Genomic DNA, 13,595 nt, shown 5'->3' on the forward strand with positions numbered 1-13,595 from the left:
ATTTGATGATTGATATGTGGGTGGGTGTGGCAGCTCTTTGTGCCACTGCTGGACTAGTTGTCCTGGGGGACATACGAAAGGCTGAGCAAGCCGTTGGAGCAAGGCAGTAAACGTCGCCCTCCATGGCCCTGCATCCGTTCCTGCCTCCAGGTTCCTGCCCTGGCTTCTGTCAATGATGGACACCAGAAGGCAAAGCAAGTTGCATCCTTTCTTGCCTGAGTTGTTTTTGGTCCTGGTGTTCCATCACAGCAATAAAGACCCTAGCAGTTTTCTCTATGTTCTGTTTGTGTAGATATCCTTTGATACCCTCACCCTTGTGTGTGTGTGTGTGTGTGTGTGTGTGTGTTCAGCTGTACTGAGTGTATACATATATAGAGAGATCAGAAGACAGCCTGGAGTCTTGCTTCAGAACCCATTTATCAAACATATCCTTGGCTCTTTTTCTTTTCTTATAAAATGCAATATTCATTCTTCTTTGTTTTTCTATGAAATCATCTCTCTTTGGCTCACAACTTGGCAAGTTGGCTGATCAGTAAGCCCCGGGGATTTGCCCATCGCTAGCCCTGTAATTATTAAGTTCAGGCTACCGTACCCAGGTCTTTTGATTGTTTGTTTTATTTTATTTTTCTGAGGTCTCTGAAGATTGACCTCAGCTTCTACTGCTCGCATGGAAGTACTTGACCGACCGAGTCATCTCTACAGCTCATCCTTCAATCTCTTGACTACATTGCTTTCCTTCCCACCTCAGAGCCTTTGAGCAATCCCTGGTCCCCAGCCAACAGCACACTCCTCTTGGCCTGATAAACCCAAACCATTCTTTCAGCACAGAGTTCTCCTTCAAGCAAACCTTCCCTGATCTCCCCGAAATAAGTAATTCTTAGTGTGTTATAGAATACCAATAGACATTTATTCAGCATCCTCTTAGGTCCAAAGCTTCATGAGGGTAGAGCCCTCCTGGTTTTTCTTTTATTGGGTATCGTCTGCCTAGCACACTGCCCGCTATTTATTTAGTACTTGCATGGTGCTGAGAACATGGAAGAGCTGGCCCTGCCCCTCCCCCGTCCACAGCACTGCAGTGGTGGTGCAGGTGCGGGAGAACTAGCCCCTCCCTGCTCCAGCTACCACACGACTCTCCTCAGCTGATGATGGCTTCTGGGGCAGATGCAGGGGGAGAAAAACTCATCTTCTCCCGGGGAGGTGGCCACTAGGAATTTGACCATGCTCCAGTGAGTATAGAAACCACATGAAATAGACTTGTTTTTTTTTTTTTTTATTTTTGTCAGGGGTGGTGGGAGAAGGCCATGGTGGAAGGGGTGAAGATAGTAAGACTGGGAGGTGAGTGTAATCAGGGCACATGATGTGAGATTCCCAAATAATCAATTAAAAAAAAATCACTCAAATGAGAGAATGCATGGTGAGTGACGGAATGAAGATGCGAGCCAACGGGAAAGATGAGCCTGTGGGAGTTAGGTGAGGTGGTCACCTAGGCTCTCTCAGTGTAGTGCTTCATACTCTTCAGGAATTCCTTTAAGCCTCACTCTTCTTCATCAACAGGAAAGAGGGCTTACTAAAATGAATATCCCCTAGATAGCCCTCTGTTTAGACACCTACCCATGACAGCAACATCGCTCCAATTACTTTTGAGACAAGTTCTCAAGCTTTCTCTCTCTCTCTCTCTCTCTCTCTTTCTGTTGTGTGTGTGTGTGTATACACACACATATATCTGTGTTGTGTATATGCATGTGTGGGGGCCAGATGCCCACATTGGAATGTCTTCCTCAGTAGCTCTTCCCTTATTTATTTATTTATTTATTTATTTATTGACACAGAGTCTCTTGTTGGACCTAGATCTCACCATTTTGGCTAGCCTGGCTGGCCAGGGAACTCCAGGAATCCTCCTGTCTCCACCTGCCCAGTATTGAGACTTTAGACATACACTGTGGGGTCCAGCTTTTTTTCCTGTGGGTGCTGGGGATCAGAACTCAGGCCCTCATGTTTCTGTGGTGAGCACATCACCACCTGCTCCATCTCCTCTCCTGCACTATTAGCTCCCCATGGGTAATTGTGGTGCAGGGACCTAAGGGCAGTCAACCTAAGCCATCTGATTTCTGTCCTGGTTTGAAAGACACTACAGATCAATTGCAAGGAGCGTTAGTGTATTTAATCTCCATACAATGAGCTAGCCATTCAAATGTGTTCCCCACAAGGGCACTTTGAACAGAATCAATCAGAGAGAGCTCTCTCATCAAGAGGGAGAGGAGCACAGCAGCCAGCTTTCCTTTGGTCTCTTGGGGCGAAGCAGCTGCCTGCAATGTAACTTTCTCAGGCAGGATCACATTCTGGGCTTCCTAATTAAATTCCTGATGGAGATGGCTAGTTCACTTAGTGAACAGCTGGTGAAATTGGATCCTTGCTCTGCAGAGGTTTCCCAAAACCCTTGACGATTTCTATGTGATTGAATAGTACATCTTCGCCCCAGAATGCAAAGGGAGGGAATTGAAGCCTCTTGTTCATCATCCCAGGCCTCCCAGGCGCCATGCTCCTTGGTCTAAGAGCTTCCTAATAACTTACTTCATTTTTTTTTCTTCTGGTTGTTTCCTACTTAATATTAAGTCAGTGTGGTTTCCACTTCTTTGTGTGTGTGTGTTGTACACGTGCATAGATGTGTGTTGTACATGTGTACTTTTACATGTTGGCATATGTGTGTTGTACATGTGTCATACATGTGCCTATATTGAATGTGTATGTTGTGTGTTTTGTATGTATATTGCTTATATGTGTGCATGCATGTGTTGTACATGTGCATGTATGTGTGTTATAGATGCGTGTGCACAGATACATGCATGTTGTACATGTATATGTGTGTTGTATATGTATTTGCATGTGTGTCTAGAGTACACTTGCCCACATGCACACATGTAAAGGCCAGAGATCAACTTCAGCTGTCTTCCCCTATTGTTTTGCCTTAGCTTTCTGAGCCTGAACTTAGCCATTTGCCTGGCCAGGGAGCTGCTGGGACCTGCCTGTCTTTGCTGCTCTCATGGCCCTGGTGCGGGGGTTTTAGGAATGTGCTGGTATGATTGCTTTTATTTGGGTGTTAAGAGATTTGAACTCTGGTCCTTATGCTTTCCTGGCAAGCACTTTACCCCCTTAGACATCTCCCTAGCCTAGATTTATGCTTTGCTTGCTTTTGACATGGGGGTCTCACATAGCCCGGGTTAGCCTCAGATTCTCCACGCAGCCAAGTATGACCTTGGACTCTTGATCCCCCTGCTTCCAGCTCCAAGGATGCCCGCTGATTTACGGAGTTTAGAGCTATTTTACACCCCAAGCTCCTGAGGCTTCCAGTTTCACGGAGGACAGATGTCAAAGAGAAAATTACTCCAGTAAATGATCGGTCACTGATTTGAATGCTGCGTTGAAGAAAAATGACAAAATGACAAAATGCTAAGAGGGCCAACTCCGACAGAGGACCTTACTTACTGAGGAAGAACTAAGCAGGAGTGAGGAAAGGGATAAGGATGACAGTGAGCGGTCAGGGAGAAAATTGAGAATGTAAAGGCACTTGCCACCAAGATCGACAACCTGAATCCAGTATCTGGAACCCACATCGTGGAAGACTAGAACCAAGTTCTGCAAGCTGTCCTCTGACCTCTACCTGTATGCCATGATGCACGCACACACCCTGGCACTTATGTGTCCCTACACATACATGCACACAACAAGCAATGTAATAAAAATAATGTAATAAAATAATGTAACAAATAATGTAATAAAAATAAATCTTAAGGCTAGAGAGGGTGGCAGCATCCAGATGGGCACAGGGCACAACTCCTCAAGCCTTGGCATGGATGTAGGCTTAGTTATACTGCAGATTCTGAGAAGGGTGTGGGCTGGAGTCTATGTTTCTAACAGCTTCCTGACCATGTTGACGATGCTGATCAGAGGATCACATTTAAGAGGGCAACGGAATAAGGAAACGTTGGCTGTGTTTCTGGAAAGACACATATAACGAGCACTTTAGTGCTATAGCCACTCAAGTGTGCCGCTGTGATGTAATCGCAATTGTAGCTGGTTCATACGTGATCAGGGGAGGCTGAGATCTACTAAAAACGTCAGTTAGCAAAGCACACAGCGGTGGGTGTTAGATTAGCCTCCCAGGTCGCAGCAGGCTGATCCCTGGTCAGGCAGCACCTGTTCATTCCCAATCCCAGCTGTACCTAAACCTTCTGGGTTAAAATCAATCCATCCTCTAGACCTTTCAGATCAGTCAAATCATGACGGGGTGGGGCCGGCCGTCTGGTGAGAAAGAAGTTGGCTCCAGAGTGAGGACCACAGGTTAGGGTGTGGAGCCAGGAGCCAGGCCGCCTCACTCCACATCCTGGATCTTGTAAGCTGTTTATCTTGTAAGCTGTTTATCTAATTCTGGGTAACCCGTCCTGCAGCTCTGCACCTCAGCATCTGGCCTATGAGATGAAAAGTGATAAAAATCGCAGTGACCTACGCAGTTGGGTGAGAAGAGATAAAAGAGCAGGATTATTTCCACACTGCGCCTGCGCAAGGTAAGTTAACAAGCAGATGGCAAGGGTCCAGAAGCTCGCACCTAGCCCGGAGTCTTTCATGTCTTTGTGTTTTATTTCCTTATCTTTAAACAAGTGTAAACTCTGCCTCGCAGCTTTTCTGAGAATTAGGCGATTGTCATGATAATTTTCGGAAGTGATTAACATTTAACCCAGGAGATCGTGCAGGGTCAGTCAGTGAAACTCTTAGAAAAGGCCGGAGGCTCCCCCAAGGAGAAAGAAATCCTCCGTACAGATGGCCTCCGCAGTGGAGGCTGAACTCCAGTTCCAGTTTCCATCTCCAATTGGTAAATTTGGGACCTGCTAGCCTTGTGATTGGCTGAGGCGGTTCCCTAACACAAATCTCTTTCCATCCCAAGCACACTCTGAGCCCTGGAGGAAGTCAGTGTGTTCGGTTTCTCAGCCTGAATCATTTATCAGTCATTGACATTTGTGCACAGTCATGCTTTGTTGCAGGAAACTGTCCTGAAGGAATTTTAGCATCACCCTTTGTCACTGTGCACGGGATGGCTGTGCTTGCCCTTCCCAGCTGTAAAAATCAAAGCTGCCTCCAGATGGTGCCAAGTGGACCGCGTCTCCAGTGCAGAGACTCTGGCACCAACAAGGACAAAGGTCCTTCCTTTTTACCTGCTTCCCTCCTGCTGAACCCATCGTGACCTGCTGCATGTGCACCACAGGCCCTTCCCCATCCACCTCTCTGACATGGGGCTGTAGATGGGGTTCAGGTTACTTTTATGGATTACGTGTGTGTTAATGATGGAGGGACAGCTCAGTAAATTAGAAGCATGATGGTCAAAGTATGGTCTCTAGACCAGATGAGCATCGCCTGGATGTTAGACGTGTAGATCCTGGCCAGAGCTACGCATACAACAAACTTACCACAGCCCACAAGACTTAGCTCAAACCCCTCCCATCAAAGGGAGACCTGGAAGCTCCCAGCTTCCGAGTTCCCACCTGAATCCGCAGCTTCCCACATCTCTGCAGAACCATCCGGAAGGCAGGGGTGGTCCTGAAAAGAGTAGGAAGTAATTTAAATTAAAAGTCTGCTGCTTTTCTACATATGGCTCAGAGAGCAGAGGTCTTCATGTTTCAGTGTTAGCATCCATGAGACGAGAGCTACTTAGGTTAGCTCTGGTTACTGTGGAGTCAGAGGATCCGAAGCACAGCTGAGCTGGGTGTGGTGGTGCACGCCTGTAATCCCAGCACTTGGGAGGCAGAGGCAGGCGGATTTCTGAGTTCGAGTCCAGTCTGGTCTACAGAGTGAGTTCCAGGACAGCCAGGGCTACACAGAGAAACCCTGTCTCGAAAAAACCAGAAAAAAAAAAAAAAAAAAAAGATGTGAGCTTCCAAAACTACTAAATGAATGAGTTTACATGTCACATTTTGCATTCTGTTTCCTATCTTGCTGGAATCCTGTTTGAAGAAATATATAAAGCAGTAGTTCTCAGCCTATGTATGGGCTGTGACCTCTTTGGGGGTTGAATGACCCTTAACAGGGGTCACTTAAGACCATCAGAAAACACAAACATTTCCATTATGATTCATAACAGTAACACAATTACAGTTATGAAGTCACATAGAAAATACTTTTACGGTTGGGAGGGGCACCAAAGCATGAGGAACTGTATTCAAAGGTCTCAGCATTAGGAAGGTTGAGAACCACTGATATAGAGTCTTAGCTGTGTCTTTCTGAGACTGACACATTACCCAATGGAGCTTTTGCCAGGCAAAGCAGTTTGCCTAGTTCTTGGTTTCAAGTCAAGAACTTGTAATGATCCCTCCTGATCTCCGTTGCCTAGGTCTTTATTTCCTCCAGAAGTGCCTGTGTTTGACACTACTCAGATTTCACTGGGGCGACTACAACATGGAAGTAGCATTTCATCATCCCTACCAGCTCTCCCTGTAGAGCATTGGGACACTTCGGTCCTGCTTTCTTCCTTTCCCCCCTCCCCCTGCATCATATTACGTCAGGTCCACCAGCTTCATTCCCAGCACCCCGAGTTCCCTAGGTCCAGGGCTGTGTGGATCGGGTTTACATTTCCAGGGGCTGTTAGACCAGAGCAGCCAAACACAGGCATATAAACAATGATAACATATTCTGCTCCAATACTGCAGCCATCTCTGCCTCTGGGACATCCTTCCCTACTCAGCGATCATCTGTAGATGCCTGAAGCTCAGCACCTCAAGAAACCAGATGTGGCCTTCTGTATGCACCAGTTGCCTATATTTGTAGAACAATCCATTTCAAAAAGTAGTGGCCTAAAGTAACAGTTATTTCTTGTGGTTCTTCTGTGGCTGGGTTAGGCTGCTGGCCAAAGTCAGTTCATGCTTCACACCTGGGCTGAGAATGGCTGAGCCACCTGCTAACGGGCACAGCATCTCTCCTAAGCTCCCTGCATGGAGCTGGCTTGTGTTTCTTCAGGGCATACTGGGTACAGGGCAATCTCTTACATTTTTATATACTCCATATTTTATTCCCCACCCTGCCAACCCCTTTCCATTCTCCCATACCTCCTTCCCTCCCCCTGTCTCCACAGAGATGTCCCTACTCCCCACCCCACCTGACCTCTAAACTCCCTGGGGCCTCCAGACTCTTGAGGGTCAGGTGCATGGCTCTGAGCTGCAAGGAGTGGGCCTTTCCCATGCCTTCTAGCCACTTGCATTATCTTCAACTGTGAATTTCACACTCCTAACTGCCATTTGTGTTGGGATTGCTGGCTTCTACAGGTTTGTCAAAATACTTCATATACTCTGATAAATCCAGTTCTCCTTTTTGGTCTATCCTGTTTCCTTCTTGAGAATTTCCTCTCGATATTTGGGGGGGATACCTTTTACTATGTTGCCTTTCAAATGTCTCTCCTGTGACATTACCACAGTTTAACCTTAGCATCTAGGCATCCCTCTCAAACAATATACAAACTCCAAAGTTGTTTTTCTTAATTGCTTTCTCCTTTGTTTTAAAACACCCCAAATTTTAATTTTTTCCAATTAGTTCTTAGACTGTTCCAACCGGTTCTTAGATTTATCACTATGTTTTCAAATTCCTTTTCTATTGTTTCCTGCATTCCATTCTTCTTTCTTACTGGTTTTAATTTTCTTCTTACTCAAACATATCCTTTAGTAGTGTTTTAGGTTTAAAAAAATAATCTAGAAGTAGTTTCTGTCAGTTTCAAGCTGTCAGATTCGGCAGCCCAGGGCTCCCTTCACCTTTTAAGGATCTTGATTCTGGCCAAGCCTCTGGATTCCTGGCTTCAATGCAGGAAAGACTCTCGGGGCTGGCCTGTGTGAAGTGGTATCACAGTTTTATTGTTTTTTGTTTGTGTGTTGGTTTTTTGTTTGTTTTGTTTTTTCGAGACAGGGTTTCTCTGTGAAGCCCTGGCTATCCTGGAACTCACTCTGTAGACCAGGCTGGCCTTGAACTCAGAAATCCACCTGCCTCTGCCTCCCAAGTGATGGGATTAAAGGTGTGCGCCACCACTGCCCAGCTACAGTTTTATAGAAAGAAGGAACTTGTAAAGAATGGAAGCAGCAACAGCAGCGTGGGCGTGGCCTTTTCTATGATGGATTTGCAGAGAGTGAGGCAAACCTCCGTGTGGAGCTGCAGCTGCTTGTCGTAACATTAGCCATCATTTGTTGGCTTTTAAGTTAGATCTGGAAACACTGCCGAGGCCCCTGTCTGTCTCCCCTCCTTGTTCGTGTTAGCTGAGACTGGAGGGTGACTTCACACAAGTCTGATAACCTCAACCGGGGAGCCAGGGAGGTGTGGGTGTGTGTGGGTGTGTATGGGGGGGGGAGTGTACAAGTAGTTTTGTTCAGGCCCTTTCCTGTAATTAAATGGGATTTCTAGTGAGATTCCTAGAAAACCACAGGTTTATGGCTCTGAAGAGAGAAAGGTCAGAAGCAGCTCTTAATATGAGGAGAGTCTTGCTTCATTGCTGGCAAGAGTTTGCACCAGGCTCCAGGGCTAGGGGACCCTTCTATTGTCCTGGCCACCTCCCGGCTGCTTCAGTCTATCCTGTGTCAGTTTATTTTTCTAATCAGTTACGTTTTTTTTTTTTTTTTACATTTATTTCTAATTATAAAAGATCTCCATATAAAATGTTTCCTATGACAGAAGATACTTATTCTCTGGCATTTGTTGATGTGAATAAATCGTCTGCCCAGCATATCCCAGTCAGTGTTGATACATTTACCACTTCAGAACCATTTGTATTTTTTTGACATTTTGGTTGGGAGCCCAGCCTTTAACGGCTGAGCCATCTCTCCAGCCCTGACAATTTGTACTCTCAATTCTAAAACATTCCCACCCACAACCTCTTCAAAAATCACCTCCTCTTTTCTATATCTTCCTCAGATTTTCCATTAGACCTGTGCCAGCTCTCTCTCTGCGCTCTTCCCTCTGTGTTAGATAATTATAAAACTCTGTCTTTGCTGTCCTCTGGGAACACAGTTGTTGGCTTTCAGCTTCCTATATGAAGTAGGATATTTACCACCCTCGATCTGGTTCAGCAGATATCCTTTGCACAGGTCCATGTTTTGATGTTTGCTTTCAAACTCTGTTTTATATCCTTTGGGTTCCAGTGGTTTTATGTCCTGTGAAGACTGCGCGTGAGATCGCTATGCTTTCCACAGTCCCTTTAACACCTTTCATGTATTTTACAGCTGCATTCAGATTCTTATTGCCTGGCGCCCGTGTGCTACATCTCTGTTGTACCCTGCCTCCTCCAGCGGTCCTCGCTTTCATAGATTTTTTTCCCTTTTTGCCCTGGTACCACATCGGGGTGGTTCCTTTCAAGCATATGAGAGATCCTCATGTATCTAAAGATGTCCCAGAAAAGTGGCTTCTTTTCTTCTTCTTTCCTTCTTACAAATAATTTAAAAATATTTTTAATGTATGGGATATGTATGTATGATGTTTGTGGTGTGTGTGTGTGTGTGAGTGTGTGTGTGTGTATGTGTGTGTGTGTGTGTGAATACAGACAGGCATGTGCCTGACACAGGATGCATGTGGAAGTCACAGGACAGCTCAGGAGTCAGTACCCTCCTCCGTGGTATTTCATCACAGCAACAGTGACACCAAGACAGTGGGTTGCAGGGACTGAACTCAGGCCGCCAGCCTCGTGCTTTCAGCCACTGAACCATCTGACCAGATTGCTGTTGTTTTGTTTTCACAGTCTTACATTTTACAGTTCAGGTTGTCCTGGAACCCACACTACAACCAGAGCTGGCTTTTAGCTTCTGACAATTCTCCTGCCTCAGCCTCCCGAGTGTTGGGATTGTAGGGATACCCTGCCATGCCTGTCACCTGATTTCATTTTATGAGTGAGCAAGAACATAAATGAGGAAGCACATTGCCCTATAGCCTCTCAGATGAAGACACGTTCTCTGAAGAGAAATAAGACAGTGACAGTGGCTGAGGGAGAGACGGGAACGCGGAGTTACTCCCAATGGAAGCATGTCTTAGCTGCTTTTCAGTGGCTATGATAAAATACTCTGACGAAAGCAGCATAAGGAAGAAACAGTTTATTTTGGCTCCTAGAGGGATCGAGCCCATGGTTGTGGGGAAGACAAATCGAGAGTCAGAGCAAATGTGGGTGCCGGTGCAGGAGGCTGGCTAAGCACTTGGCATCTGCATCTAGAAAGCAGGAAGTCACAGGAAGTGTGGCTGGGCTATGAAGTGTCAAGGCATGTCCCCAGTGACCTGCTTCTCATAAAGGTTCCACAAACTCCCACAATGCACCATCCACTGAGGACCAAGTGTCTAGATACCTGTGCCAATGGGACTCTCACATTCAGAACACAACAGGATGCTAGCCACAGGGAAGACCTGTCAGTGGAGGGAAGTAAGGAGACAGAAGATGTGGAGGCTCTGAGGGACAGCAAGATTGTCTCAAATAAGGACAGGCAGGCTCAGTGAAGCCAGGGTGCTGTGGGCTGGTAGGAAGAGGGTAGGGATAGAGGCTTAGTAACACTCGGATCTGTGAGGGCATGACAAATGAGTTAAGGAGTTTGAGTAAGTGTGGGATAACCTCTTTTCTTATGTTTTAAGATAAAGCATTCTAGAATGACCTATAATTGATCAAGAGTAGAACAAGGAATCTAGGCATATTTTGCTTAAATTCAGGTAAATGGATGATGTCTTAGAATGGAAGTGTTAAAGGTGTTGAGAAATGGCTGAGTCCTAGACCAATTTACTAAAAACTAAAACCAACAGCAAAACTCAGGAACATGGGGGAAAAAAAGAGATGACTTAGCAATGATCTCTGAGTTGCTACCTGGGCATCGTGCTGAAAGGGACACTAGCCAAAGATTGGACAGTACTTTTGGCTTTGAAGACTTTAGTAGCTAGCTAGTCATTACTGTGTGCCTGTGCTACAGCTCCGAGTGTAGATCTCCTGTTTCCTGCAGCCTAGGCAAGTGAGGCTGGAGACGCTCTGCTGCTGTTTGACTGAGGTGAGACCATTGATAGCAACATGGCTTCTGACAAGCTAACCTTTGGGTTCAGTCTCATCTGGAAGAATGGTTGGTTAATTTTTAATACTTCATTGGATCGTTGAGAATTGTGTGGCTCCCTAGAACAATGTTTGTCACACAAGTATTGAGTGTTGGTTGCTCTTTTCACTTTTGAGGCAGGGTCTCATGCAGGTCCCAGGGGCCTAGAAATCTCTATCTAACCCAGTGGTTCTCAACCTGTGGTCTGGGACCCCTTGGAGGAATCAGATGACCCTTTCCAGGGGTCGCATATCAGATATTTACATTGTAATTCATAACAGCCAAATTGCAATGTGCAGTAGGGACAAAGATTATTTTATGGTTGGGGGGGGTCGCACAGCATGAGGAACTGGATTAAAGTGTGGCAGCATCAGGAAGGTTGAGAGCCACTGCCCTAACCAAGGATGGCCTTCACTACATGTCCTTCTGTCTCTACCTCCCACATTCGGAGGTCACAGGTGCAATGACACTGGTTTTGCAGGATCCTGAAGTTCACACCCAAGACGTTGAGCTTTCTAGGCAAGCTCAACTGTATTCCTGGCTTTGATCTTCCTCGTTTCAGGAATGGCCCTGTGTCCCACCCATCATGGTCGCCCAAGCTGAGGGATCTTACACATCACTCCATGCTAATTTTGCTCAATACAAGGTTGAAATATATTGTCCTTGGTTCTCTACTCTCAACTTAATATTGCTGATATCACTCAATATGTCAGCTGAAAGCCCTCGTCAGCCTTATGAGGTTTCTCTCTGTGGGATTCTTGTTAGTGATATTTTGCTGTTCTGAATTTGGATCTTATAAAGTCAACAATTGGAAGATATTTGGTGAATGTCTATTTTGTGCTTAATTGCTGAGCTGGTAATTAGGATCAGTTAACCTTGACCATGTTTCCTACTATACTAACCTAGTCTTGCTTTTGATTTGGCCACAGTTAATAAATATTTTATCAGTGACCAGAGTCTTTTATTACTTCTCTGGGCCTCCTGGATTTTGTTGAACAGATTTCAGACTAGCTGATGTCATTGTTGGCTTTTGTGAATTGTATTGGTTTGGCTTTTGTCCACTGGGTGACACAGAAAAAAAAGCAAATTGGAGAGCGAGTGCCTCTCTCATACATAATGGGGTCAGCTGAAGAGAGACTGCTTCAGTTGAGTTCCGTCATTGATGCAGAAGACCTCTTAAAGAAACAATTTCAAGTAAAATAAAAATTAGCCGCAAACATAGATTACCCAGGGCTTTCAAACACATTAGTTAAGATTCCTTCGTCTATGGAGAACAGGGTATCAGCTTGAGCTTTGCAGCAATGGCTCGGTAGAGGAAGCATTGGATTGGTGTCCTGCGGCTGGAAGCACTCGGCCTTGCCAAGCCTCTGTGAGGAGGGCTGGAAATTCCTACAAGCTTCAGGCACATGCTGTAAGGAGTCAGGGAAACAGCGGCCATGAAATGACCTGGAGAGGTGCACACGGATGGACCCAGACAAGTCTGTGTATGTGCTGAGGTTAGGAAGCATGCAGGGAAAGCTTGGGAATCGGGTTTCCTTCTGGAATGTTCTTAGTCAGTGTCATTTCTAGATCCCTTGTAAATTGTCCCATTGTAAGCAGAATGATGACAAGAATAAAAATGTCATCTGTGGCTGGGGACACAGCTTAGTTGGTAAAGTGTTTGCCACAAAAGCACAAGGAACCAAGTTAGCATCCCCAGTAACCTTTTATTATTGTTTAAAAATCTGGGTACAGTTATATAAGCCAACCATCCCAGCACCAAGGAGGCAGAGGCTGGAGGAAGCCCAGAGCTCACTCCATAGCCAGTCTAGCTAAATCAGTGAACTCCAGGTTCAGTGAGAGAACTTGTCTTAAATACGATGGAGACCAGTGGGCGAAGACTCCAGAATTGGCCTCTGGCCTCTGTGTATACACACATACACACACACACACACACACACTGCACACACACACACACACACACACACACATCATACACACACATACACATACCATACACACACATACACACACCATACACACACATACACACACCATATACACACACATACACACACTACACACATACATCACACACACACACACACACACACACACACACACACACACAAATAATGTCAGCTAGCATTGACCTATTTGCTGGTCCACCTGTTACATTTTTACACAGGTGCATAGATGCCCTTGCTGACAATCCCTGTCCATGAAGCCACTCAGAGACCCATGTTGAGAGGAGCCCTGAACCTCCAACATTGGTACTTGAGGGTGAGACTTTCTGGCTAGTTAGACAGAAACCAGTTGGAAGGGGCCGCTGATGGGAGACTCTTCTTTATCTCTATGGGTGGCAGTTCCCACCCTGTGCCTTCAGTGTAGTCCTGGCTGGCAGAAGCTCACCTGCGACCTCGCTATGATCTGGGTCCTAGTTCTGCTGAATGTCTGGAAGTGCCCAGTCAGGGACCTGCGTTGCTCCTTGGTAGAATTTTGTTGTAGAAAATATTTTTTTCCTTCTGTCTCTTTAACTGGATC

At 45.8% G+C, this 13,595-nt stretch overlaps 1 protein-coding gene across 1 annotated transcript in view; it reads left to right on the forward strand.

Annotated features, from left to right (window-relative positions):
- Positions 1 to 13,595, forward strand: part of Col6a6 (collagen type VI alpha 6 chain) — a 135,993-nt gene that overhangs the window by 11,993 nt on the left and 110,405 nt on the right. The window contains exon 2 of the mRNA XM_052187444.1: positions 4,446 to 4,562. Coding sequence (XP_052043404.1) covers positions 4,474 to 4,562 — 89 coding nt within the window. The 5' untranslated portion in view covers positions 4,446 to 4,473. The remainder of the gene's footprint in view (positions 1 to 4,445; positions 4,563 to 13,595) is intronic.

Source organism: Apodemus sylvaticus, chromosome 7 (genome assembly GCF_947179515.1).
Source record: "Apodemus sylvaticus chromosome 7, mApoSyl1.1, whole genome shotgun sequence".
NCBI lineage: Eukaryota > Metazoa > Chordata > Mammalia > Rodentia > Muridae > Apodemus > Apodemus sylvaticus.